This window comes from Mauremys reevesii, linkage group 2, assembly GCF_016161935.1.
Source record: "Mauremys reevesii isolate NIE-2019 linkage group 2, ASM1616193v1, whole genome shotgun sequence".
NCBI classification, from domain to species: Eukaryota; Metazoa; Chordata; order Testudines; family Geoemydidae; genus Mauremys; species Mauremys reevesii.
In genome coordinates this window covers 61,773,971-61,800,914 of record NC_052624.1, presented here as the reverse complement: position 1 = coordinate 61,800,914, position 26,944 = coordinate 61,773,971, and the positions used below count along the sequence as shown (strand labels likewise).

Genomic DNA, 26,944 nt, shown 5'->3' with positions numbered 1-26,944 from the left:
GCTCAGAGGAGAGCCCATGAACATGTTGCTATCAGCTTCAATGGTGGACCAATCAGTGCTGGCAGGACCACGTTAAGGTCCCACAATGGCACCATTTCTTTTGCTAGTGGAAAAAGATGGATAATACCCTCTCAAAAACCTCATAATCATAGGGTTTGAGAATACCAACTTCCCTTGAATGGGAGGATGGAAAGCTGAGAATGCCTCCAAGTGAACTTTCAGGGAGCTCAGAGTGAGGCCTGAAGATTTCAAATGCACCAAATACTCCAAAACGTGGGCTGAATTTGCATGGATGTTGGGTTTAACTAGCATGGACGCTGCCCAAATCAAAAATTGTTTCCACTTAGACAAGTAATGACCCTTAACGGCTGGTATGCTACTACTAAGCAGAATATAGCTAACTGCCTCCGAGAGCTAGCCATGCAACATCCACACAGTAAGGTGCAGACTGCTCAAAGCTGGATGAACAACCTAGCCAAGATGTTTGAGTCAGTAGGTTGGAAAAAAAAGGAAGAGTCTTGGGAGGTCAAGGCGACAGAGAGAGGAGGTTGGAAAATTAACACTGCCTAAGCCATGCTGGTGCAATCATAATAAATTTGACATGGTCCAATTTGAGTTTGAGGATAGCCTGAGAGATCAGAGGAATAGGGGAAAAGGCATACATCAGGTTCCCTCCTCAATTTAGACGGAAGGCCTTGATAATAGACCCTGGGCTAAGCCAGGCTCAAGAGCAGAATTGATGACATTTTCTGTTGTCCTTTGTTGCAAAAAAGTTTATGTTAGAGATACTCTATTGCTGAAAATGAACCTCAACACACTCTTCTTTAGGGACCACTCATGGTTGATCAGAAAAGATCTGCTGAGATGACTGGCCATTTGGTTCTGAGAGCCTGGCAAGTATTCTGTGGGTATAATATCTTCCTTGGTGCAGAAGTTCCAGACCTTTATTGTTTCCTGACAAAGCTGGTTGGAGCAAGAACCACTCCAGTTGTTCACATAATACACTGCAAGGGCAGTGTCCTTGAGAATATGAATCCATGCCCCCTAAGATCTGATCCTGAAACACTCGATAAGCATTGTATACTGCTTGAAGTTCCAGCAGGTTTATATGACAGGAAGCTTCCTCTGACCATAAACCCTGAATTTTTAACTCTCCCAGATGTGTTCCAAAACCAATTGGGGAGGCATCAGTAACTACTGTCTTGGTTGGTGGAAGGTAGGCAAAGGGGACTCCCTGACACACAGTATTGAATTCTATCCACCACTGTAAAGAGTGCAAAATGTTTAGGGCACCTGGACAGGGTGTCCAGCAGCTGGCAACACAGGTGACTCCAGCCACAACTGAAGAAGGTGAAAATGCAACCTCACATGTTTCACTACATACGTGCATACCATAGGGCCCAGTAACCTCATGCGTACCCGGTCAAAGGGTGCAACTGAAGATCCCAACTAAGGTGATGAACTGCCTGGAACAGTTCAGACAGAAGAAAGACTATGAATTTGAGGGCCTATCAGAGCACCAATGAACTCAATTTTTTGAGTTGGCTTCAAAATTGATTTGCTCCTGTTTCAGACCAGATCCAACTGATAAAAAAAAGTCCAGTGTGAACCTGACGTGACAGAGAACCTGTTCCCTGGATGCACCTCTCAGTAGCCAATCATTCAAGTATGGAAAGATACAAATTCCCCTTGTCCTGAGAGATGCAACCATCAACGACATGCATTTAATGAAGACATATGGGTCTGACGACAGTTTGAAGGGAGAACTGTGTGCTGGTAGTGATGGCTGGTGATGAAGAATCTGAGGTACTTCCTGTAGCCTGGGAAGATTGCTAAATGAAAATAAGCATCCTGGAGATCGAGAGCAGCAAACCAGTTGTAATTCAGAGCAGGAAGAACAGTAACCAGGATAACCATGTGGAATCTCTGATAAGTTTGTTGAGATCAAGGATAGGTCTCATTCCTTCCTTACATGTGAGGATCAGGAAATATTGTGAATAAAACACCTTTCCGCAAAGATGACGAGGAACCTCCTCTATAGCGCCCAAAGTACACAGGGTTTGTACCTGCTGTAAGAGCAGTGACTCATAAGATGGGTCCCTGAAAAAGATGGGAGTGGAGAATGGATGGGAACGGAATGGCATAACCTAATCCCCCAGTGTTTAGGACCCGTCTTGACCATAGTTATTGTCTCCCAAACACTGTAGAAGCAAGACACCCTGTCCCCAAGTATCTGGGGCATAGAAACGACATTGACAACTGAGGTGCTGCTCTCAAAACACCAGTCAAACAGACTGTCTAGCAGAAGAAGGAAGATAGGCCATTTGACTAAAAGTAGACCCAGAAGGTTTCTTCCTCCATGATTTATGCCCCTTTCTGGGGAAATCTTGCTGCCTTGCAGGGTAGGAACACTGACAGAAATATCATTGAGGATGATATTGCTGCTGCCGCTGCTTCCCAAAATGCAGTCTCTTTGCTGCCTGGGTATAAATCCTCAATGACTGTAGGGCAGCAGGAGTCTTTCAAAGAGTATAATGTCGAGCCTGATGGTTTGCAAAACGCATCTACAAGGAGGAAGTCAAGTAGATTTTTCTCCCCAATCAACATAGCATTTTGGACTCCTTTTCTTTAGGCATAGATTTATACCTTCCTGGTCTCACTCGCTCATTTGCTGCTGTCACAACCAGGGAATTTGGAACTGGATGGGTGAAAAAGGATTTGAAGCCCTCCATTGCCACATAGCAGTGGTCCCTGCCATGGCGCCTGCGGGGGCATCTTAATGCGCCCGTGTCCTGGCCCCCGGGAGAGCACCTGCCGAAATGCAGCCGAATTTCAGCGGCATTTCGGCGGGGACGCCTCTGGATGACGACGCTTGTCACCAACAAGTGACATCATCGACAGGCGTCGCTCCCGAATTTCGGCAGTGACACCTCTCGATGACACCGCTTGTCAGCGACAAGCGGCGTCATCGAGAGGCGTCACTGCCGAAATGCCGCTGAAATTCGGCGGTATTTCGGCGGGTGCACCACCGCCGCAGTGGTCCTTCGGTTGGTGCCCGCCAGCCAAAAAGGTTGGGGACCACTGCCACATAGTATCTCTTGTCAGTGCACTTTGCTGTGGCTGTTAACGAAGCCAGGGTATTGCATAATGATTTACAGACTCTACTGTTGCTTCGTTTATAGGGAGGGCAGCTCTCCCAGGAGCCAATTGTTGGAAGATATCTTTCATTTTATGGTTGTTTTCCAGCACAAACTTGGCCTGAATACGTAAGGCTGATACCGTGTGTTTGAGCAGATCCTGACATGATCTGAAATCCTCTGGTACTGGAGATGAGGACTTGAGTACCACTGCATCATCTGTGACGAGGATGACAATGTAGTTGGGGCCAGTGGAATCCCTTGAGGAATGACATCCAACCATCGCAAAGGTTCAGAATGTCCTAATGCACAGGGAGTGTGCCTTCTGCTGTGCCTGCAGGACTGATGGTTCTGGCAGGGAGACTACTGGAGGTACAGGTGATCACCTCCTATAGCAAGCTGATGATTGGGACTTTGCTGAGCGAGAGACTTCTCAGGGATTTCTGGGAGGCTGCTCGGCATAAGGATACAGCATCCAAGGCCAATAAGAACTAGGTCAGGGTCCCTTGTCTCTGCTGTGGGAATGATATCAATCCTGGTACCAACTATGACTCCGCTGTGTCTTGACAACCTTCAAGAGTGAGATGGGGAAGGGAAAGGAGATATCTCTGAGCTCAACTGTGAAGAATCCCCCAAATAGCTAGATGGTGGCGGTGGAGCCACTCCTGTCAGGACTACCAAGAATCCAGAGCCACAATGCCACAAGTACCAAAGGAGCAGTCAACAAGTCCTTGAATATTAGTACCAGCCGTGAACTCATTCTGGGCCCCCAAAAAGGCATCAGTACCAAAAATAAAGCTGGTCTCATGCCAGCAGATCCAGACTGCTGTAGAGAGCATTGATACCATGGATTCTATGCATGCCAAAGACACCCTCGGTACCAAGCAAGAAGTTGACAACACCCATGAACTGTGGGTAAATTGCAGTGTGGACGACGGCGTCAGAAATTATTTAAAATTCACCAACAATCCCAGGGTAGCAGAGGATACCACAGATGATGCAACTGCAGTCAGAGGAGGGTCCTGAATAAGCAGTGAATTAGGAACAGACAGGCACAGCAAATCTGCTGCTGCCTGATCCACAGAGTGGAAAACGATGGTGCCATCATCTCTGTTGAAGGTACCGGAATCAATGGGTGTCCCCAAGACAGTATACAAGAGTTGCTGGTACAGATTCACAAACCTGATCTAAACGTGATACCAGAGATCGGGTTGATGGTCCCACTCTATCCCTCATACCAGGGGACTCCCAGTGCCAATCAGTACTTCCCTTAGTCTGAGAAGATGAATCTCCCCATCCTCTGGAATGACCCTGATCTGTTTTGTTGGTTCTTTTTGTTTGTGGCCCCAATGAAGGGGAGCAGTCCCTCTTCCTTCTGGCAAGTAATCTGAGCTCAGTCTAGAATGGGGTGGGCAAACTTTTTGGCCTGAGGGCCACATTGGGTTTCGGAAATTGTATGGAGGGCCGGTTAAGGGAGAGGGTCGTGGCTTGGCTTCCACCCCCTATCCGCCCACCACCCGGGACTCCTGCTTCATCCAACCCCCCTGTCCCCCCCCACCCGGGAACCCTGCCCCATCCAACCACCCCTTCTCCCTGTCCCCTGACTGCCTCCGGAACCCCTGCCCCTGACTGCCCCTCGCTGCCCCTTCCAACCCCTCCTTTTATTCCGGACTGCCCCCCCCGGAACTCCTGCCCCCATTCAACCCCCTTGGTCCCTGCCCTCTGACCGCCCCAACCCCTATCCACCACCCTGAACACCCCCCTGCCCTCTATCCAATCCCCCCGCTCCCTGCCCCCTTACTGCACTGTCTGGAGCATTGGGGGCTGGTGGCGCTACAGCCGCGCTGCCTGGCTGGAGCCAGCTACGCTGTCACCACTGCACAGCACAGAGCACCAGGTCAGGCAGGGCTCTGCAGCTGCGCTGCCCCAGAAGCTTGCAGCCCCGCCAGCAGGTCAAACTGAGGCTGCGGGCGAGGGGGGACAGCAGCGGACGGGCCGGGGGCTAGCCTCACTGGCCAGGAGCTCAGAGGCCGGGCAGGAGGGTCCCGGGGGCCAGATGTGGCCCCTGGGCCATAGTTTCCTCACCTCTGGTCTAGAAGCATCAATACGTACTGGCTCCAGTACCCTTTCAGGGGCCTGACTCTCCACACCGGTCCCCAATGTTGAGGCAGGCAACACTGTCTGATTTAATCTTACATCACTAGTTACCTGTGTCCTCTTTTTAAAGGACTTACAAATAGAGCCCCTTTCTTTAGCATGCCCTTCCTGAGGGAACAATAAATATCTGGGGTGGGGATGGTTATTGGGAATAGCTGCCCCATAAAAAGGGCAACGTTTTAATCCCGGTGAGGGCATCCCACCAGGAGAAGCTACCTGGCTACTATCATTAACTAACTAAGGGTACTAACAGTAACTATATACAAAGATAACCCAAAAAGCTGTAGAGACAAGTGAGAGGAAAGCTCACACTAAGTGCTCCAACTCTAGCTGTGAGCAGTGAGAAGAACAGAGGGGAGTTGGGATGGTGCTGCCCTTTTATGGCCCTGGGAAGAGCTATAAGGGGAGGGAAGCCAGTGCCGATTCTATGGGTACTGTTAGGCAAAATTATCCAGCTTTGGTGTGCTGGGTGTGCACACACCTGAGTGCAACATATATCTGCAACCACTCAAAGAAGAACCTGCTCTTCCACAATCACTGTCAGAGGGAGGTTCACCATAATTAACTGACAACCTAAGACTTAATACTTTCCTGGAAATTATCTTTCTATAATGAATTTTGGAATGTAGCAGCTTCAGACCAAATAAGTAGTAGTATAAAAAGGATAGAGTGGTATAGATAATACTGAAGTGAAAGACTGAATGATATAAAGTTGTTTTAAGACTTTGAGGTTACACTGGAGAGTGAAAAGTAGGATCAATACTTTTTCCTAAAAATCCTACCAACAGGATTAGATTAATACAAATCTATTACTATTATAAATAATAAAAGTAATAAAGGTCTCAGCATTTTACAAACCTGCCACCAATTTGAGTCTTCACGGTTTACGATTTGAAGAATTTCTCCTTTATAAAATTTCAAACCTGCTTCTTTGCATGGGATCAGGTTGTCATTGTATGGATTATAATCAAAATGACACTTCACAAATACCTGAAACACATTGTAAACTTTTAAAGCTTAAAAGCTTGGATATCAACAATTGCTACTGATATCAAAAAGTCTCATTACTTCATTAGAAAAGCCAAAAATACTTAGTAACTTTGCTAAGGACATACAAAATTTCATTAATGGTTAACAATTTGCCTTGGTCAAGCGAAATACAAGTTATTGGAGAAGATTTAAAGAACATTTTGCATGATATATATATATACTGATATTATACCAGCAGAGAGCACATTAAAGTAAGCAGCAACACTAAAATGATCTCAAAAAGCTTCTCAACCCAGGAAAATACAATTTAAAAAAAAATACATATATTGTCTACCTGGAACTGAAAAACTCATTTTTACACTTCAGTATAAACCACAACTCAGCATTCTGATATGCACTATCCTGAAATTAATCTAAAATATGTATTTCTGAGAATGCGAGCACTGGCCTTGTGATTTGTGAAATTCTATGTATGAACTTAGGCTACGAATTGCCGAGGTTTCAAGCAGTCACTTGTCTTGCTTGTATTAAAGGCCTTCCTCTCAGAGTTGCTACTGGAAAGTGAACTGGCAGTAAATTGTCCCCCTTCTCTGTGGTTCCAGTGCTTCAGAAGATGGGGATTTCTGTGCCTTATCCCCTGTAAAGGAGAATGCATCTCTGACTAAAGCTCAGTGCATTCATATAATCCTATAGCTCCTGCTTAGCCAAGCAGTCTTTTGTCTTGCATATACTCAAGACTGGACCTGGAGAATTTATGTTTTTGATAACCATATTCAGAAAGATAAATTTACCACCTGCAAAGAGCTTTTTTTAAAATCTTCAAATCCATCAATTTAGAACAATGTATTTATTCTTCCAGCGTACAAGTTAGCAGTGAGAACACTGAGCTTTTTGGCACCTCACATTCTCTCAACAAAATCAACTTCTGAGGAAGTTTCTCTCTCTCTCAAATTGAGACTGTACCCAAATTCAGGCAAGTCTTTGAAAACTGCAGTTTGCTCAGTAGAAATTTGTGAGACTGGCAGCAGCATCACTCTCTGAAGAGTCTGCCTGCACAGAGCATTCTTCATCCCCATACATCTCCTGTGGACCGACCAGACTAGTCATGTGCCATTCCAGGGATATGGGGTTGGGCCAGACTTTACTTGCAATTGCTTCTCTCAACAGCTGAACAATTCTGTGCTGCCAGGCACTGGAATTGAGAGCAGGAAGAATGTCCCGCCTGTGTTCTCAATGCTTCCATTGCTACCGCCCAGGCAGCATGAAGGAGAAGGAGGAAGCAATGTGACCTGAATGCGGAGGTGTGAACAGGGAGGAGCTGGTGGGAAGGGAAGGGAAGGGAAGGGAAGTGGAGGTAGGCTAACGAAATGAGTTGTGTGAGGGCGAATAAAGAGGAGCAGAGGAGTAGTGATAGCCTGGAGAGAAGGAGGACAGGGGCAGAAGGGTCTATAGCCATCTTAATGACACTTTAACTACAAGATCACGTACTATTTTTCCAGAGTGTACTATAACACAATCTTAATTCTAGCGTTTCTTAACTTCTGAGTGCTTGACATTGCAACCTTAGCTTTCTTTAAATGTGTGTGTGGGGGGGGGGCTGTACGTAATTAACAAATATACTAAAATAAAAACTAAAGTTGAAAGTTTTCTATCGAAACTGTTTCTACAGAAAATTCAGTTTTTGACTAAAATTGTTTTTGTGGAAAATGTCTACTTTCTACGGAAAATTGATTTTGTCAAAAAACTGAACATCCAAGAACCAAGCCCCTCCCCAGCTGGACTACAGCTTTCAGGATGCACCCTAGCCATGCAACTGCCATTATCTATGCCTCTGCTCACCAAGAGTAAAGACCCATATGCATCATGGGAGATGTAGTTTGCCAAGGGAGCCCAGCCTACAGAAGAGAATGAAAGCATTATGTACTGCAGAAGCATTTCAAGAGCAGAAATATTTTGGGTTTTGGCCAAAGTGTTCTGGTTTTAAATTTTTCATGGAAAATTCAACATTTTCTATGGGACAAATACCCCATTTTCTGGGGGGATATTCATGGATGGGTGAGCAGGGAGTTTGGCAGATCCATAAACCAGAACTGTCTCTGCCAATTGGGTGCAATCAGGATGACTTGAGCTCTGTCTTGGTGGATCTTCCATAGAACCCGTGGTATCAATGGTATGGCAAGGAAGGCATACTCCAGGCAATCCGTCCATGACACCAGCAGAGCATCTCTAATTGAGCCCCTGCACAGGGCTGCTCTGGAGCAGTACTGAGGAAGTTTCCCGTTCCCCCATACCTCAAAACAGTCCCAGTCTGGTGTTCCCCAGTGACAGAAAACATTGAGAACCAAATTGTAACCCTGCCATTTGTGATTTGCAGAAAAATGTCTGCTCAGACAATCTGCTAGGGAGTTTTGCACCCATGGTAAATATGCTGCTGGTAGGGCTATGTGAAGGCTGACACACCAGTTTCAGAGGATGCTTGCTTATATGCACAGAGGATGTCAGCTTGTTCCCCCCTGCTTGTTTATATAAAATACCGCTGTCGTGTTGTCCAATATTTAGCCATGTTTGGGTTGGATGAATGGGAGGGAGGTGTCGCAGGCTCAATGGATTGCTCAGAGTTCTAGTAAACTGATATGCATTCTGGACTCCCATACAGTCCAGATACCTTGTGCCATATGATCACCCACGCGAACACCCCAACCCAAGGAGGCACTGTTAAAAATGGTTGCATCAGGAGTCAGTGTGAAAAATGGAATCCCCATCCAAACCTTTTCCAGTTTCATCCACCATCTGAAAGAGTCCAAAACTTTGAAGGAATGGTCACCTTACCATCTATATTGCCATTCTGATGTGTCCATAGAGAGAAGCTAGGCTTGTAGGCAACAAAGATGAAGTCTGGTGAATGGTGTCACATGTGTGCAAGAGACAATGTGGCCAAGGAGGGAAAAGCAAGTTTGGATTGACATCCTGGGTCTGATATTGACCTGACGTATGAGTGCGCTCATGGCCTGAAACTGGTCAAGTGGTAGATATGCTCTTCCTGTGGTTGAGTCCTACATTGCCCCTGTAAAGTTTATGCATCTTGTGGAGGTCAACATGGACTTTTTGTGATTGATGCAGACATCCAGGGAAGCCAGAGGCTGAGCAGAACACTGGCTCTTCACTGGACTTCCTCATAGGAATTGCCCTTCAGAAGCCAGTTGTTGAGGTAAGGGAAGCCTGTAAATCCCTTCTTATCCGAACTGCCACTACTGAAAAAAACCTTCGTAAAGACCTTAGGTGTTATAGGTAGGCCAAAATGAAGGACACTGAGCTGGTAATGTGACTGATTGAAGAGGAACCTCCTGTGAGTTGGGTGGATGTCTTTGTGAACATATGCATCTTTCAGGTCAAGAATGTCAAACCATGTGTCCTCCTCTAACAAGGAAATTATTGATGCCCAAGGATATCATGCAGAATTTTAGCTTTCAAATGAATCCATTCAGCTGCTTCAGACTGAGAATTGCTTTCCTTCTCTCATTCTTCTTGGAGGTCAGGAAGTAAGGGGAATAGAATCCCTTCCCTGATGTAGTGGTGGAACCCTTTCTACAGCTCCCCGGAGGAGAAGGGGGCTTGCCTTTTGTTGTAGAATTTGCTTGTGAGAGTGGTCCTTAAAATGGAACAGGGAAGGGGATTTGTGAATAGGAGTACCGGAAATATGATCAAATAGCTACTATGAATAATCGCTAATACCCATTTGTCTGTAGTGGGCCCTCCAGTTTTTGGCAAATTAGGTAAGGCAGCCTCCAAATATCAAGGGGGGCAGGGGGGAATGAAGCAGCATCAATAAGGGTATGCTGGTCTTAACAGACCTATCAAAAGAAACTCTTCATTTGGAGGCTTGAATATGATGTTTCAGTTGATGTTACAGTGTCTGAGTTCCTGGATCTATAAACCCTCTGTCTCTTGTGTGGTGGCTCCTGAAGATGTTGGTGGTTAAAAAGCTGAGGAGATCATCTTCCCCTATTCCCCGTGTCTATGGTGTTTTCTCTGAAAGATGGGAGTATAAATGCCCAGCGAGCAAAGCATTACCCATAAAGACTCAAGGAGTGGAGAAACGATCATGAAATAGGTTGATACTATCAAAGGGCAGATCTTGGATGGTACTCTGCACCTCTCTAGGGAAACCTGAGGATTGCAACCCATTAGTCCCTCCTCATAACAATGGCTGCAGCCATCTTTCTAAATGAGCAGCTTAGAGGGAAGCTTTGGCCACCATCCTACCCTCATCCACTAAGGCCTGGGAGTGGGCCTTATCCTCAGGGAGCTTGTCCTTGAATTCCAAAAACTTATTACAGTTGCTAACATTGTATTTGGACAAAAAGGCTTGGTAATTTGAGCTCCTGAACTGGAGTGAGGTGGATGAAAAGACCTTTCTCCCTAGCAGGTTGAGTCACTTGTGTCTCTTATCAGAGAGTGTGGGCTTTGGGTGCTGTTGCTTGGACTGTTCTGTAGCTACCTGCACTACCAAAGAGTTAGGCAGTGGGTGAGAAAACAAAAAACAAAAATCTCTCCTCTTCCCCTCCAGGAATGAACAAAGCTTGAGATAAGCTTTTTGGCCCTCTTCGGGGTGGACACACAAGAAGCCAGGATGTGCCAAATCATCTTTGCAAGGTCCACGATTGCCTCATTGATGGGGAGGGCCACTCAGCAGGGACCAGAAGGTTGCAGAATGTCTAGCAAACTGTGCTGAGGCTCCTGGACCTTCTCCAGCTCAATCTGTGGCTCTACTGTCACCTTGTGCATGAACTCCTGGTATTGCTTAAAGTCATCTGAGGGAAACAGAGAGGATGGAGTAACCACCTCATCTGGTGAGGATGACAAGAACTGTTGGCTCCTGCTCACCTTCCCCTTCCAAATATTCTGACAGTTTCAACTATGGGTAACTGGATGATGATAAATAGGACTCCTGAAGTGATCCTTGGTGTCTCTGGTAGGCTCCCATAGTCCACAAGATTTTTTTTTTTTTTTTTTTTTTTTTTTTTTTTTTAGAGAGAAAAAAAAGCCAAGCACAAAAGCCAGCGACGACCCGCGACCACCCCGACGTGCTGCTTTCTGGGGATGGGGATGGGGGGACATGGGGGATATCCTCATCTTCATTTCAGCTAGAGCTAGAGCTCTGAGGGCTGGCTGGAGGGGAGACTCCAGTCTTCCAGTCCTCTCGCGGCTTGATGTGAGCACCTCGCAGCTTGATGTGAAGCGCGGATGCCCAGCCCTCCTTGCACGCTGGGGCACATCCTGGGCCAACATAGCAGCAGCAGGGCGCTAAGACTCGCCCCGTCGGCCTTCACCATCCCACCACCAGTCACTCGGCAGATGGTTTCAGAGAGAGAGATCAGTTACATGACAAAAAGCCATTGAAGAGGGGAAGATATGGCATGGCACGCGCCAAACACATTTCCCCTTCGCAACCTGCGGTCCCTGATGACCTGCTCTTCTTTCTTCTCTCTTTCTTACCCCTTTTTGCATGCATTTTTTTTTTGCTCACCCCTCAAAGATTGCCAGTAGGATGGATCAACTGGTGGAGGAGGAATCAATGGCATCAGATACCACCTGTCCTTTGGCCAGTTGTATCCGGTCTGGGACTGAAATCCTGATCATCTGGGGCTCTTGTCTCATGTTCCCTCTGCCTGATGCTGCAGAGGATCCTGCAGCGGCTAATACTCATCTGAAGAGAAATCTGGATTTCTTATCTCTGGTGGAACCAATGGTACAAATGGCTGTCTTGCTGGAATAGTCTCTTTCTAGGTGTATGCATGTCCAAGAGTAGAGATGATCCCAATAGGAGGGTGAATGAAGGTAAGGAAGAGCAAAGATGTCCTCCAGGGAGACACAGATCTCAGAACACCCTGTAGTCTGAGGAGAGTATATTGGCAGAGCCATTGGAACCAGAGCTTCTCTAGTCACCGTGGCTGCTGGCTCCCATTAGGGCCATGTCGTTATTGGTACCACATAAGCTTTAGAAGTAGATGGCAGTGTCAGAAGCTGTTTATCCCAAGCCTTCACCATCAGAGCCAATGTCAGAACCATTGGATCTATAACCTTGTGTGCCTCCTCCTTCTGTCAAGAAGATTTACTGAGACCTAAGCCCTTAGAGCCTGTGCACCCTGGCTCTCTTGACTTTGATGGAGTCAGGGAGGGAGCTCTCTCTTCAGGGCAGTTTTAGATGAAGATGACTTGTCCTGATGTCTATCAAACTCCATCTCATATGAAGCTTTCTCTCTAGGCTTAAGAGCTGTAGCCTCCATTCCTGATAGCTCGCTTGTTGAGACTGATAAACAAAGGTGTCCCCAGACCGGATCTGATTGGGGCCTTATCGCCTTCTCCACAAGATGTTTTCTGAGTCTCAGTTCCTGACCCTCACAAGTTGGGGGGGGGGGGGGAGGGAGGAGAAGAGAGGAAGAGAATGGCAGATGCTGCACTAGACAGAAATATGAGCCTCACCCAGGCAGTAGAGGCACTGTTGATGTTCGTCGTTCACTGAAAAGGAGAAAGGGCAAGAAACAGTTTTTGACATCTGAGATCCTGGGCATAATCCCAGACTGCTTAGGGTGAAAACATCCCCTGGGGTGAAGAAAAAGGAAAAAAACATTATCTAACTCGACTATGTAGAACGTGCTATAAAAATACTAAAAATGAACTATATCAAATATCCAACAGCAATGACAGTTAAAAAAAAAAAAAAAAAAAAAAGGAGCAGAGGACACCAAAGATTCTGACTCAGACCATGCAGCAGTAAGAAGGAACTAGAGGGGCATCGGCTTGCACCACCATATATGCTGAGTTTGGAGAACAAGGAGATCTATAGCCCATAGGTGGGGTAATGAATATTGCTTACAAAAACTTCCAGACTCAGACACATGGTGCGCATGCATATCCCACATGTGAAATACACATAGGGACCATCACTCGAAGAACAAGCTAAACTTTATTGCTGCTAGTTCTAGCCCAAGCACATGTGTCCACAGGACTGGCTCTGACTGAAAGTGAATGTAAAGTAACGGAGGGCAGGATGAACAGAGGGGACACAAGAGGCATCTCCTGTAATTTTATGCAGTAACACCTGGTCATTACTGAGGGTGCCCAATCTTGTACTTATCAGTATTTTTCTCTAAGAGTGAAGAAGCCTACCCACTTTAAATCACTCAATGAGATGGTCTGGTAGATAGAATGAGCCCTAAAAGATTCTCTCAAGATGAAAGAACCTCTTCGTCTATTACAGGAAATAAGGAAATGTGAATTTATGGGAGGGCGAGAAAATGTTACCCTTTTCTGTATGGGTCTAGATTGGGGTGTCAAACGTTGGCCAGATCCAGCCCACCAAAGACATTTGCATGGCCTGCATAGCATGTTCACAATCTGTAGAACCTAAGCTCTCACCAAAAAAGAAAAAGTTCCTTTTCTCCTGGCTACACATGATAACCTTTCAAATGTGAACAAACTGTAACCAATGTAGTGCCATCTGCCTGATTCTGCAAACAGCCTGAAACAATGATTCATAGATGTGAACATCCTCTGACTACCAATAATCTAGACACTTTAAAATATAATAATTAACTATTTAATTTATTCTTTTAGCAATGAAATGAGGAAAGAGTTGAGATCAAAATCCACAGGTCAGAGGTGAGAAAGTGGGAGTTGCTACAGAGAACAAAGTACAAATGAAAGAAAGAAACAGAAAGGGGAAAGAAGAGAAATAGTGGGCAGAAAAACAGCAGTTCTAAAGTAGAGTATGTTTTCCCTTCATGCAACAATAAGGTACTAAACAGAATAAATCTGCACAAAATAAGTTTGACAAATCCAGTCCAGTCTTATGCTTGGAGGTTTGAAGTTTCAGTTTTGAGTCTTTTAATAAGTCCTTTTAACAGAATGATACTTAAAAGGATCCTTACATGATAAAAGAACAGCAGTAGTGTTACTGAGTAATCCTTATCGGTCTTGGCAGAAGCTAGACTTTGGTGAGGAAAAGAAGCTTTTTGTTTTCTGGGCTACTGATTATCTGAATTGAAGGTTCCAACAAGCTGAAGGTCAATTTGTGGGTGCCCAAGTTGAGACACCTTAAAGGGGCCACATTTTCAAAAAATGTTGAGAACTTATCCTCTTAAAATCAGGCCATTTTTTAGTAGTCTCAAGTCAGTCAGACAAAAAAAGTAGACTCAGCCAAAAATCACTAGTCCCTTTTAAAAATCTTGCCCTCCGTGTTCTAATTGGCTTTTTCTGTTGCCTCGTAAGTTATACACAGAAGGAACAACCTATCAAACCAGACTGAAGATACAGAAATTATATTTCTTCTTGCAATTTTCCATCCCATGCTGATTTGTGTTAGCCAAAACCTTGGGTTGAAAAAAGTTTAAAGGGGGTCTTATGATTTGTCTCTCCATACTATATAATATCTAGCTCTAATAGTGAACTTTTCATCAGTAGATCTCAAAGCACTTCACAATCTGTGAAATGAGGACAGTAGCACTTCCCAGAGAGGCTGAGTGACTTGCCTAAGATCACTTAGGAAGTATTTTGTAGAGCAAGGAACTGAATTCAGGTCTACCAAGTCCTAGGCTAGTGCCCTAACCACTAGACAATTCTTCCTCTCAGTTAGGCCTCTGAGACAACTAAGGACATAAAGATCACTTGAGATAAGCTCACATGATTTACTGTAAGCCAACATATGTTTCAGTAAAATCTTATTCAAAATTTTTCAGGAACATAATTTATTTTGTACTTTAAAAGAAATCACGTTTAAATGGTCAAACCTATAGTGTGGAGCAAGTGCTCTGGGCAAGGGCAGCACGTGGAGCCCTGTGGGCCCCTCCTACCTAGGAGCTGGACATGCTGCTAGCCTCTTCCAGGGCACAGCGTGGTGTTGGAACAGGTAGGAACTAACCTGACTTAGCCAGGTAGTACCGCCGACGGGACTTTTAACGGCTCGGTCAGCAGTGCTGACTAGAGCTGCCACGACCCAATGCCTTCCATTCCGCGACCCAGTACTGGGTCACGACCCACAGTTCGAAAACCACGTATCTATAGGGACAGTGAGGGGGAAAATAATTTGAAGAGACATGACTGGAAGAACGTGCCTACCAAACCTGGCAAAGCACTGAAGCTGTGCAGAGAAACAATTCACCAAAGCAACAACAGAAGAGTCTGAAGTACTACAAGACCAGAGACACTGAAAAGAAGCCAACAAAATGTGCCAAAATAGACAATCTACTAAGACAGAAAGCCTCCAAATACAGAGAAGCAAAGTAGGATAAAACAAGCTCTGAGCTGACTCATGAAAGGATTTCAGCAGATGGCAAAGGAACAAGTAACACTTTTGGAATTAAATAACCAGAAGCACTGACAAAACGCACCATGGGTTAAATAAACCAGAAGAATGTATTACAGATCTGACTGGACTGGCTGATTCAAAAAGAAAGGATATAAATACAGGAGAAAAAGCTACCCTGGCACATGTGACAACAGAAGTGGAAGCCCCAAAAGTCAGGCTACATCACTTAAGGAGAGCTCTTTTACCAATCAAGGCAACACTAAGTGGAAAGTCCTGAAAACTGAAGTAAAGGCAGCTAGGAAATGAATGCTGACCAGACTGTATGAGGGAGGACAGAGAGGAGGAGAGGAGAGAATCTTGCTTGCTTGATACCACCATCTTATTTATCTCTCAGAGTCTGGATAGTTTTGCCCTATCTTACTATGGGGACGTTTCTGCTCTATTTTATTCATGATACTTTGAGGTCCTTCAGAAACACATTATGTGATGTGACTAACATCTTTAACATGTGGTTCATCCTCTCATCATCATCCCCCAGAGGAAAAATTGTGTGGCAAATAGAGTGTTCAGTTGTGGTAGTTTTTTTTTTTAAATATATGTATATTTTAGTTAAGATATGGACAAAGAAGCATAACTTGCACTTGGAGTGGAAAGTGAAGAGGTTTGTGACAGTTCTCAGTTCCTGTGGGAGTGTGTTCCACAGTCTTGGCTCTGCTCCCACAGCAGCTGTCTCCTGCACAAAAGAGCTTTACCTTTGCAGCAGACAGCTCCGTTGTGCCTGAGGAGCAGAGCTGTAAACAGCCATCCTTATCTCAGAGCTGTAGATGATCTTCTAGATATCCTGAACTCAAGCTATTAAGTGCCTTGAATGTAAGGATCAAGACCTTGAATTTGACTCTACGTTCTATGAGAAGCCACCGTAGAGAGATGATGACAGGTCTGATGTGCTCACTGTAGCCCGTGTTGTTGAGGAAACACACTGCCACATTCTGTAGTAGCTGAAGTTTCCTAAAGTCTGATGGCTTCATGTCCAGGTATATTTTGTTGCTGGAATCACAGATTCCATGGACAAAATAATCCATTGTGATCCTCTACTCTAACTTCCTGTAGAACACAGGCCATAAAAAACTTACCTAAAATCAATCCTAGAGCAGATCTTTCAGAAAAACCATTCAACCTTGATTTAAAAATGGTCATTGACAGAGAGTTCACCACCTCCTTTGGCAACCTGTTCCAATGGCTAATTACCCTCATGGTTAAAAATTTACATCTTACTTCCAGGCTGAATTTGTCTAGTTTCAAACTTCCAGCCATTGGATCATCCAAACAGATGATGATAAAGGTTCCTATCCCCACAGACTTTCTGTCTCCTGATTCTCAAAGAGGACAAGATATAAAAATGGGGAACAGATGCCCCAAATCTCCTTTCATCTTTACTCACGACATCGACAACACTTGAAGAACAAAGTAAATAGCTTTGGACCAGGAGGAGAGATCCTGACTGAAAGATTCAGCCAGTAAGTCTTCTAGATGAATTGAGATGAGATGAGATGAGATGAGATGAGATGAGATGAGATGAGAGAGACCCTAGCTTTGAATTCACTTAGCTTATGATGTTAGGTATTAGTTGCGTTTTTCCTTTCATTTCTTTGTAATGAATTCTGACTTTTATGCCTCATTACTTGTAATCACTTAAAATCTATCTTTCTGTAGTTGTTAAACTTGTTTTATTGTTTTATCTAGACCAGTGCGCTTGGGCTGAAGTGTTTGGGAAACTTCATTTGAGGTAACAGGGTTTGTGCTTTGAGCATTGGCCTGCTAAACTAGGGTTGTGAGTTCAATCCTTGAGGCGGCCATTTAGGGATCTGGGGCAAAAATCTGTCAGGGGATTAGTCCTGCTTTGAGCAGGGGGTTAGACTAGATGACCTCTTGAGGTCCCTTCCAACCCCTGATATTCCATGATTCTATGATTTTCTATTAATAAAATGACCGACTTTATATGAGCTTGTGTTGTCCAGGAGAGGGCTGAGCAGTGTAAGATGCACATTTCTGGGGAGGAATCTGGGACTGGTGTTGTTCTGCAGTGTAATTCAAGAGTGGCTCACCATAGCACTCACAAAGAATAGCTGGGAGTAATTTACATGCTGGAGGCTGTGCACGACCAGGGTAAAAGGCACCCTAGGCTGGAGAATTGAGGGGACATAGCTATTCAACAGTCCAGATTGCACCCTGGGTAATGCCACAAACAGACACATCTCACTTTGTGTTCTGTGTTGTAGGAATTCACAATCAGTGCACAAATTGTTAGAATATGTACGGGTCACTATTAGTAGAATCAGAAAGCCAGTACTAAAATACCACTCTGTTTGCATTCACAACTTAGTTAACTAAATGTATAGGCTTTATGAAGCCAACTGCCCTAAAAGTGAATTTGGCTGGTGGATAAATACGTGATAAAAGCCAGGATGGGATATGGAAGAGATTTATTTTGCATTGTATTATACTGTTTGGATCTCTTAAGCTCAGCAATACAGCTTTTTGATATGCTAGAACCTGAAACACCCATTAAATAATAGTACTTAGCATTTACATAGAACTTCCTATTTGTAGGTATCAAGGAAGGACAAGACCCTGTATTTGCAGAACGTTAACATGGCTACCAGAAATCTATATAAACCCCAAATCCAGAAGAGTGGCTTTCTCATACAGTTCATACAGATTAGGATAAAGTATCTGTTCTAGTGTGCTGACCCTTCACCAAAATTGCGGAGTGACTATGGGCAAGTCACTTAATTTCTCTGTACTTCACTTTCCTCATCTGTGAATGGAGAAACTGCTACTTACCCATCTTTTTAAGACAGCTGAGCTCTTCTAATAAAGAGACACTATGCAAATGCAAAGGACTATTACTCAACATACAGGAATATGAAGATGTGAGGGATTTAGGGAATTCTTGGTATGAAATCAAATTAGAATTATTGGATAGTGAGGCACATGCAACACTAGCTTTGTGCGCACTAGAAAGCAAATAAACTTTCTTCATTGTTAATTGGTTAAAAGGTCTTTACACCATCCTATGTGTCTATGAGGGACTTAAGAGGACAGATATAAACATATGAAATTGGCACACGTTCCCAGAACAAAAGTTTTAAAACCAAAATGTTATTTATATTAGTAAAGGAATACCATATAACATAAACAGTATGCTTAATGTGCTATGTTTATCAATAAAAATTAATCCATAGCTCAGTTGTATACTCATCAGGTTTTGTCTGGCAAAAATCCTGTTACGTGAACCTTCCTTTATTCATCTTTTAATATCTGAAGCAACCTACCACATTAAGAGGCAGTAGGAGGCATTTTAAGACACCAATTACCATGGTATCTATGGGGCCAGATAGTTATATTCTCTAGTTTATCTGCAGTATCTGTGTTTATTACTAAATGCTCCAAATGACGAGAAGGAAATACCCATACTGCATTGTTTTACATGAGAAAATGGTAGCAAATACAGTAAAAAAGTCACTACAAAATTTAGTCCAAAAATTGTTACTCTTCAAAATGTTCATTTTTTTCAAAATTTCAACCAGCTATATAGTAACTTTACATTACATGATGTATCCTGTATCTATCATTAAAAGGACAACTTAATCTATTTATTTATTTAATTTATTGAGAATTAAAGATACTACACTTGCTCTTCAGCCCCTATGCTAACTTTTGTGGTTTTAGCTACATATTCCTTTCTCTTTTAAAACAATCTTTTTTCTTCCTCTTCTCTACTGTATGGGAAAGACCCAGACAAAGGGGAAACTGGCTGACTATGCAGGGGAAGAGTTAAAGTGACTATACAAAGAGTGCAGTCAAATGCACAAACAAACAAACAAAAAATAGAGAAAAGTATTTTGTCTCCATTCCTTCAGTTATAATAATCTTATGTATTATAAACAACATCACTAAATAAAATGTTTTCTGGCAGAAGCAATGAAAATATCATGTTACTGACCTGTTGAGGAATAACAGTGTCTCTATAGCTGGGAAGAATTTTCAGAGTGACACTGCCACTAATATTTTTCAGTAGTTCTTGTAGCTCTTTTGGATTGTTTCCAACTTCATGGCCATTCACCTCTTTAATGATGTCACCCACATGCAGAAGACCTTGTCGATCTATCATTCCGCCATGCAAGATTCGTGCTATTACTAGATCATTATTCTCAACCCTAAATGTAACACCCTAAAGGAAGCATTGAGTACCACCATTATTTAGTTTTATATCACAGTTTGAGTTTCACTTTACATTTTGTTTTGACATTATCTGAGCTATCCTAGTTATTCCTTATCCAAAGTAAAATGCTGACTTTTTAATAGTGACCACAAATTGTTAACATACTGACATTATTGCACTGTATTATGCAAATATGCATGGTACAAGTGAAATAAATGCAAATAATATGTACTCCAGACAGGAAGTTGATACGTAAGCATACACCGGTCAGACCATTTGCTCTTGACTTCACGAAGTTCTGTCGTTCCTTATTAGGATCAAATACTAAAAAAAGTTTCTTCATACCACTTATGCTATCATATCATCCTGCCTAATGACAAAGTCATCATTTGTCCTTGAAGAGAAAAACGTGGGAGAATGGTAATGTATCTTCAGATTTTAGCCTTTCATATTGTATCTCTTGTCAAACTGATATTGAAAATGTTATAGTGCACATTATAATCAATGGGATTACTCAATATAAAAATTATAAACATCAGTATGAATAAAGAGAAGTAATAAGAACAGTGTAGAAAATTCAAAACATCTAAAATATTTCTTTTACTGTTTAGGTGAAAGACAGCCACAACTAATTACATTTACTTACCAGTGGCTCCCCTGCTCGTTTGTGAATGCCAAGTATACGAATGGCATCTACTGGTATTACCTGGTTGTTCACTGAAGAATTATTAATTTCTGGGCTAGAAGGAGGGGAATCATAACACTTTGATGCCACAATATCATGGGCTTCCAAGAGTGACTGTAAATGAAGAGTGAATAAAGCATGTTTACTATTAATATCCATGGAAAGCATTAGTTACTAAATGACAATTCAGTACCTAAAGGTTTTGTAGCAACTCATTTAAGTCTAGATTTTGCAACCCTTATTTCATTTAGAATACAGTAACACTTAAATAGACTTCTTTGGGACATATGACTAAGTATTTACATGACCTCATCACCATACTATCTGAACAAATATGGGACTACTCACATAAGTACTATTTACTGTAAGCAGTTGTAGGAGACCCAGAGTAAATATGGGTTGAATAGGACCAGGTGGACTCACATGCATGCACATACATACAGACACCCTAAAATATTCTTTTTCTTTGACTAATAAGGAAGTATTTGAGCAGTCACATTAGGTTCCTAGAGGCTCATGAAGTGGTGGAAGTAAAACGAACAATCCCTCACAAAAAAGCTAAAACTATGCAGAATTATAAGTCCTAGATTTATAAGAGTGTCTAGTGATTTTGCAAGATGTGTGTGGTTTCTACTTACAAGAACCTGAATTATAGTCCCATTTACAATTTGGGATATATGTAAACTGAGAACTCCACTTGCTGGAAACAAGTGATCAGAACTTTGAAATAAAGGAGTTCTTCCCAGTCTACATACATGGACACACACACACACACACAAAATGGAAATCTTATAGTGAATACCTTTGGAAGATAATTTACTTTACAGTTTTAAGGTACCTGTCATTAAAAAAAATCTAAACTTCTAACATTTATGAAAAATCAACATAAATCTAGGTTTGCTGGACAAAGCAAGAGACCAGACTCTAGGGGACAGATTATAGTGACTTCAGACCTAAGTGGAAAACGTGGAAACAAGAAGGGTACGCCAATCCATGTCTGTACCACCTGGCAATAATTCACTCCGATGAGATGGAAGTACCAGGCCCCCTCATAAAGGTAGCTAAGGGGCATCTCATTGGTAGAGGCAGGGAGAGGAAATATGGGCCCTTGACAAGTTAGTGGAGTGGGATGGCCCTTAATCCTACCTCGCCTTAAAGTGGGGTAGTGGCAGCTTATTTCACAAAAGGACTTCCTGGAGTTCTAGTCACAGGCAAGGCCACTGACAGGCATCACATTAAGTAGTTGGATAGAAAAAGCAGAGTACAAGATACCATGAATGGTAGTTTTGGTAGGGCCACACACACAGCATGGGTAGGTAGAGGATAGGACCAGTAGCTAGGCTAGGCTGTACTACTTGAATGCTGCAGCTTCCAGAGGCCTACCAGAGCATGGACACAGAAAGCAGAGGCCTTCAAGCAACTCACATGGGATGCTTCAGGAGCCTCTGTGCCACAAACAGGGAAACAGCGAAACAGACATAACAGAGAAAAAGGAACTTCAGGTCCAGCTGTGGAAAGCAGAAGATAGGGGCTACAGGTTCTTGGGAGCCTCTTGGAGGGCCAACAAAAATTTGCTTGAACTGCTGCCAGTTTGCTTCTGATTGAACCTGGCAGTTACAGGACTGGGAGCTATTCTTTTATAGAGGCAATCTTATGTGGGACAGATCCTGGTCCTTTGCCAAAACTTGAGTAAGTGGGTTTTTGTGTAGGAATCTCTGCAAAGGGAGAGTCAGAATCCTCATGACACCATGAGGAGTAAATTATGAAAAAATATTCTAATATGCTCTTTCAAAATCAGTTTAACCTAATGTGGTGCCACAAAATGCTAAGATTCCTTAAACATCATAATCTCACAATGTTACTACAGGGCAGAGTTAAGGTTATTATTTTTTGTATGATCACAGTACCTAGGAGCCCTAGTCCTGGACCAGTACCCCACTGTGCTAGGCACTGTACATACACAGAAGAAAGACATTCCCTGCCCCAAAGAGTTTAACAATCTAAATGAAAGAAAAGATAACAGAGGAATACAGACAACCCTACAGGAAAGTACAAGGACACAAGGGACATTATTGGTCAGCGCAATAAGCTGCAGGCTCAGTTCACCAGCAGCCTAACTTTTGTCAAGTTTTTGTACATAACACCACACAGAAGAGTCCAAAGGAGGAATCTGAAGGAAAATAATGAGTTAGCTTTGCAGATATGTATGGGGAAAAACTCACAAGTGAATGGGACAACATGGGAGATGATGCTTGTTAAATTTTCAAACAAGTGAGCCAGGGAGGCTGGAGTTGACCTTTTGGTACTGAATGAGAGATGATGGATAAGGTTGTTTGGGTGCCATAACTGTGAATTTCTTACTTTAAACATTTTGGATCTCTTAAGTATTACCTTAACTCTGAATTTCCTGGTTTTGTAGTGCTTGGTTTTGGTAGGACATCATCATCCAGGTTATGTTTTTTCCCTTAAGTTACTGGTACGTACACTCAACCTTAACTCTGCCTTGACAATTTTTTGTTTGAGAATATGTAGAGGGCATAGCTCACATCAAGTGCAATTCCTAGACTATTAATGATTTAATAGATAGAAATGCGCAATATCTCTTTCCTGATTGAGTATCTGGCTAAAAGTCCATAAATATTTATAATAATCAAAACTGATATATATCTAGCCTCAGTGTCGCTATTCTCATTTATCTTTAAAGAATTACAGACTTAGTTTTGGTTTTATCGGTTTTTTATTATCATTATTACTGCTTTCCACCTCATATGATTGCAAATTTACCACCCTGTACATACAAAAATTATTAGCTAATATAGGCATACAAAATTGTATTTAAACCATTTCTCTGTTGCTAAATTTTACACTTGGGATGTCCGGTAAAATACTTTACTTTTTGTGCAGCAAGGTATATGAATATACTTAAGAGATTTAACAGCATCCACAATGTAGCATCTGTTGACAGATTGGTCAAAACCAGCCTTTTCTGAAAAAGAACATTCTGTTTAACCTCTATTTTTAAGTAAATTTAAATATTGTGAAAGGTGCCATATTGACAGCACTGGAGAGTGGGTTCCTCTGTTTGCTTAAGAGATACAGCATGCACTATGACAGTGCAATCAGTTCCCCTGATTACGTGACAGTGCAATCAGTTCCCCTGATTACTGTGCCTCAACAATGAAGAAGCCACCTTCTAAGAGTTCTCAGTATCAGTTCAGTCCTTGGCCTTTTTGTTAGACTGTAAACAAGACTGATTACTGTGGTTATGGTGACATTGTGGGCACATACCAAATTCAAATAAACAAAGAACAGAAATTAATGTAATCAAACAGCTGTCAAATGGTAGTAATTACAAGTTTAAAATCAATCCCAGATAGTGAGAACCAGACACAAAGGTGACTATTTCTACCTGCAGAGTGTTGTTACAACCACATCTGCTCTAACCCCTCAGACAGAGACCAACACCTACAAAATCTCCACCAAGCATTCTCAAAACTACAATACTCGCACGAAGAAATAAGGAAACAGATCAACAGAGCCAGACGTGTACCCAGAAGCCTCCTACTGCAAGACAAACCCAAGAAAGAAACCAAACAGGACTCCACTGGCCATCACATACAGTCCCCAGCTAAAACCCCTCCAGCGCATCATCAGGGATCTACAACCCATCCTGGACAATGATCCCACACTTTCACAGGCCTCGGGTGGCATGCCAGTCCTCGCCCACAGACAACCTGCCAACCTGAAGCATATTCTCACCAGTAATTGCACACTGAACCATAGTAATTCTAACTCAGGAACCAATCCATGCAACAAACCTCAATGCCAACTCTGCCCACATATCTACATCAGGTTGAGGGGGGATATGATGGCTCTTTATAAATATATCAGAGGGATTAATATCAGGGAGGGAGAGGAATTATTTAAGCTTAGTACCAATGTGGACAAAAGAACAAATGGATATAAACTGGACACTAGGAAGTTTAGACTTGAAATTAGACGAAGGTTTCTAACCATTAGAGGAGTGAAGTTCTGGAACAGCCTTCCAAGGGTGGTAGTGGGGGCAAAAGACATATCTGGCTTTAAGACCAAGCTTGATAAGTTTATGGAGGGGATGGTACGATGGGATTGATTAATTGCCAAAATTAGGCTAAGATCAATTGCCAAATTATCAGCAGGTAAGTTTGCCCAGTGGGATGGGATGGGATGTTAGATGGGATGGGATCTGAGTTACTACAGAGAATTCTTTCCTGGCTGCTGGCTGGTGAGTCTTGCCCACATGCTCAGGGTTTAACTGATTGCCATATTTGGGGTCGGGAAGGAATTTTCCTCCAGGGTAGATTGGCTGAGGCCCTGGAGGTTTTTCGCCTTCCTCTGCAGCATGGGGCACGGGTCACTTGCTGGAAGACTCTCTGCAGCTTGAGGTCTTCAAACCACAATTTGACGACTTCAATAACTCAGACATAGGTTAGGGGTTTGTTATAGAAGTGGATGGGTGAGATTGTATGGCCTGCGTTGTGCAGGAGGTCAGACTAGATGATCATAATGGTCCCTTCTGACCTTAAAGTCTATGAGTCTATGACACCATCACAGGACCTAACCAGATCAGCCACACCATCACCGGTTCATTCACCTGCATGTCCACCAATGTAATATACGCCATCATATGCCAGCAATGCCCCTCTGCTATGTATGTGGGTTGTAGATCCCTGATGATGCGTTGGAGGGGTTTGAGCTGGGGACTGTATGTGTTGCTGAGGTACAACCGTATCTGCTCTAACCCCACAGACAGAGACCAACACTTAGAAAATCTCCACCAAGCATTCTCAAGACTACAGTACCCACACGAAGAAATAAGGAAACAGATCAACAGAGCCAGATGTGTACCCAGAAGCCTCCTACTGCAAGACAAGCCCAAGAAAGAAACCAACAGGACTCCACTGGCCATCACATACAGTCCCCAGCTCAAACCCCTCCAACGCATCATCAGGGATCTACAACCCATCCTGGAGAATGATCCCACACTTTCACAGGCCTTGGGTGGCAGGCCAGTCCTCGCCCACAGACAACCTGCCAACCTGAAGCATATTCTCACCAGCAACTGCACACCGCACCATAGTAACTCTAGCTCAGGAACCAACCCATGCAACAAACCTCGATGCCAACTCTGCCCACATATCTACACCAGCAACACCATCACAGGACCTAACCAGATCAGCCACACCATCACCGGTTCATTCACCTGCACGTCCACCAATGTAATATATGCCATCATATGCCAGCAATGCCCCTCTGCTATGTACATCGGCCAAACTGGACAGTCTCTAAGGAAAAGGATAAATGGACATAAATCAGACATTAGGAATGGCAATATACAAAAACCTGTAGGAGAACACTTCAACCTCCCTGGCCACACAATAGCAGATTTTAAGGTGGCCATCCTACAGCAAAAAAACTTTAGGACCAGACTCCAAAGAGAAACTGCTGAGCTCCAGTTCATCTGCAAATTTAACACCATCAGTTTAGGACTAAACAAAGACTGTGAATGGCTTGCCAATTACAGAACCAGTTTCTCCTCCCTTGGTTTTCACACCTCAGCTGCTGGAACAGGGCCCCATCCTCCCTGATTGATCTAACCTCGTTATCTCTAGCTTGCTTCTTGCTTGCTTATATATACACACCTGCCCCTGGAAATTTCCACTGCTTGCATCCGAAGAAGTGGGTATTCACCCACGAAAGCTCATGCTGCAAAACATCTGTTAGTCTATAAGGTGCCACAGGACTCTTTGCTGCTTCTGCTGAGCTTCAGTTCATCTGCAAATTTGACACCACCAGCTCAGGATTAAACAAAGATTGTGAATGGCTTGCCAACTACAAAACCAGTTTCTCCTCCCTTGGTTTTCACACCTCAGCTGCTAGAAGAGGGCCTCATCCTCCCTGATTGAACTAACCTCGTTATCTCTAGCCTGCTTCTTGCTTGCATATATATATATACCTGCCCCTGGAAATTTACACTACATGCATCCGATGAAGTGGGTATTCACCCACGAAAGCTCATGCTCCAAAACGTCTGTTAGTCTATAAGGTGCCACAGGACTCTTTGCTGCTGTTGCAAAAGGGTAATTTTTGAATCTCAGTAATGAAACCAATTTTTTGGTTTCTCGGTCTCCAGAAGCCTATGAATCTTGACACATCACCACTACAAACAAGATAGTCACCATCAGGATCTCTCAAGTATTTTTCTCTGTTGGTTATAGCCCAGAAACAAATAGCTCCCTAAAGACTGATCTGACACAGCTGATAACACATTCCTACACAACTCCTCCCATTCTCAAAAGGGAATGGAAATCATCCACATCTTGCTTCCATTAATCCTTTTATTTTTCCCTTAGACTTTTCCCTTGGATAAATACAAATTCGCTCTGAACCATTTGTAATATCTA

At 43.3% G+C, this 26,944-nt stretch overlaps 1 protein-coding gene across 5 annotated transcripts in view; it reads right to left on the bottom strand.

The window, feature by feature from the left end:
* MPP6 (membrane palmitoylated protein 6) overlaps nucleotides 1-26,944 on the bottom strand; it is a 133,732-nt gene that overhangs the window by 31,532 nt on the left and 75,256 nt on the right. For all 5 annotated transcript variants that reach the window (XM_039523458.1, XM_039523459.1, XM_039523457.1 and 2 more), the window contains exons 4-6: nucleotides 20,463-20,615; nucleotides 19,598-19,825; nucleotides 6,153-6,284 (exon numbers count right to left, since the gene is read on the bottom strand). In XM_039523458.1, coding sequence (XP_039379392.1) covers nucleotides 6,153-6,284; nucleotides 19,598-19,825; nucleotides 20,463-20,615 — 513 coding nt within the window. The remainder of the gene's footprint in view (nucleotides 1-6,152; nucleotides 6,285-19,597; nucleotides 19,826-20,462; nucleotides 20,616-26,944) is intronic.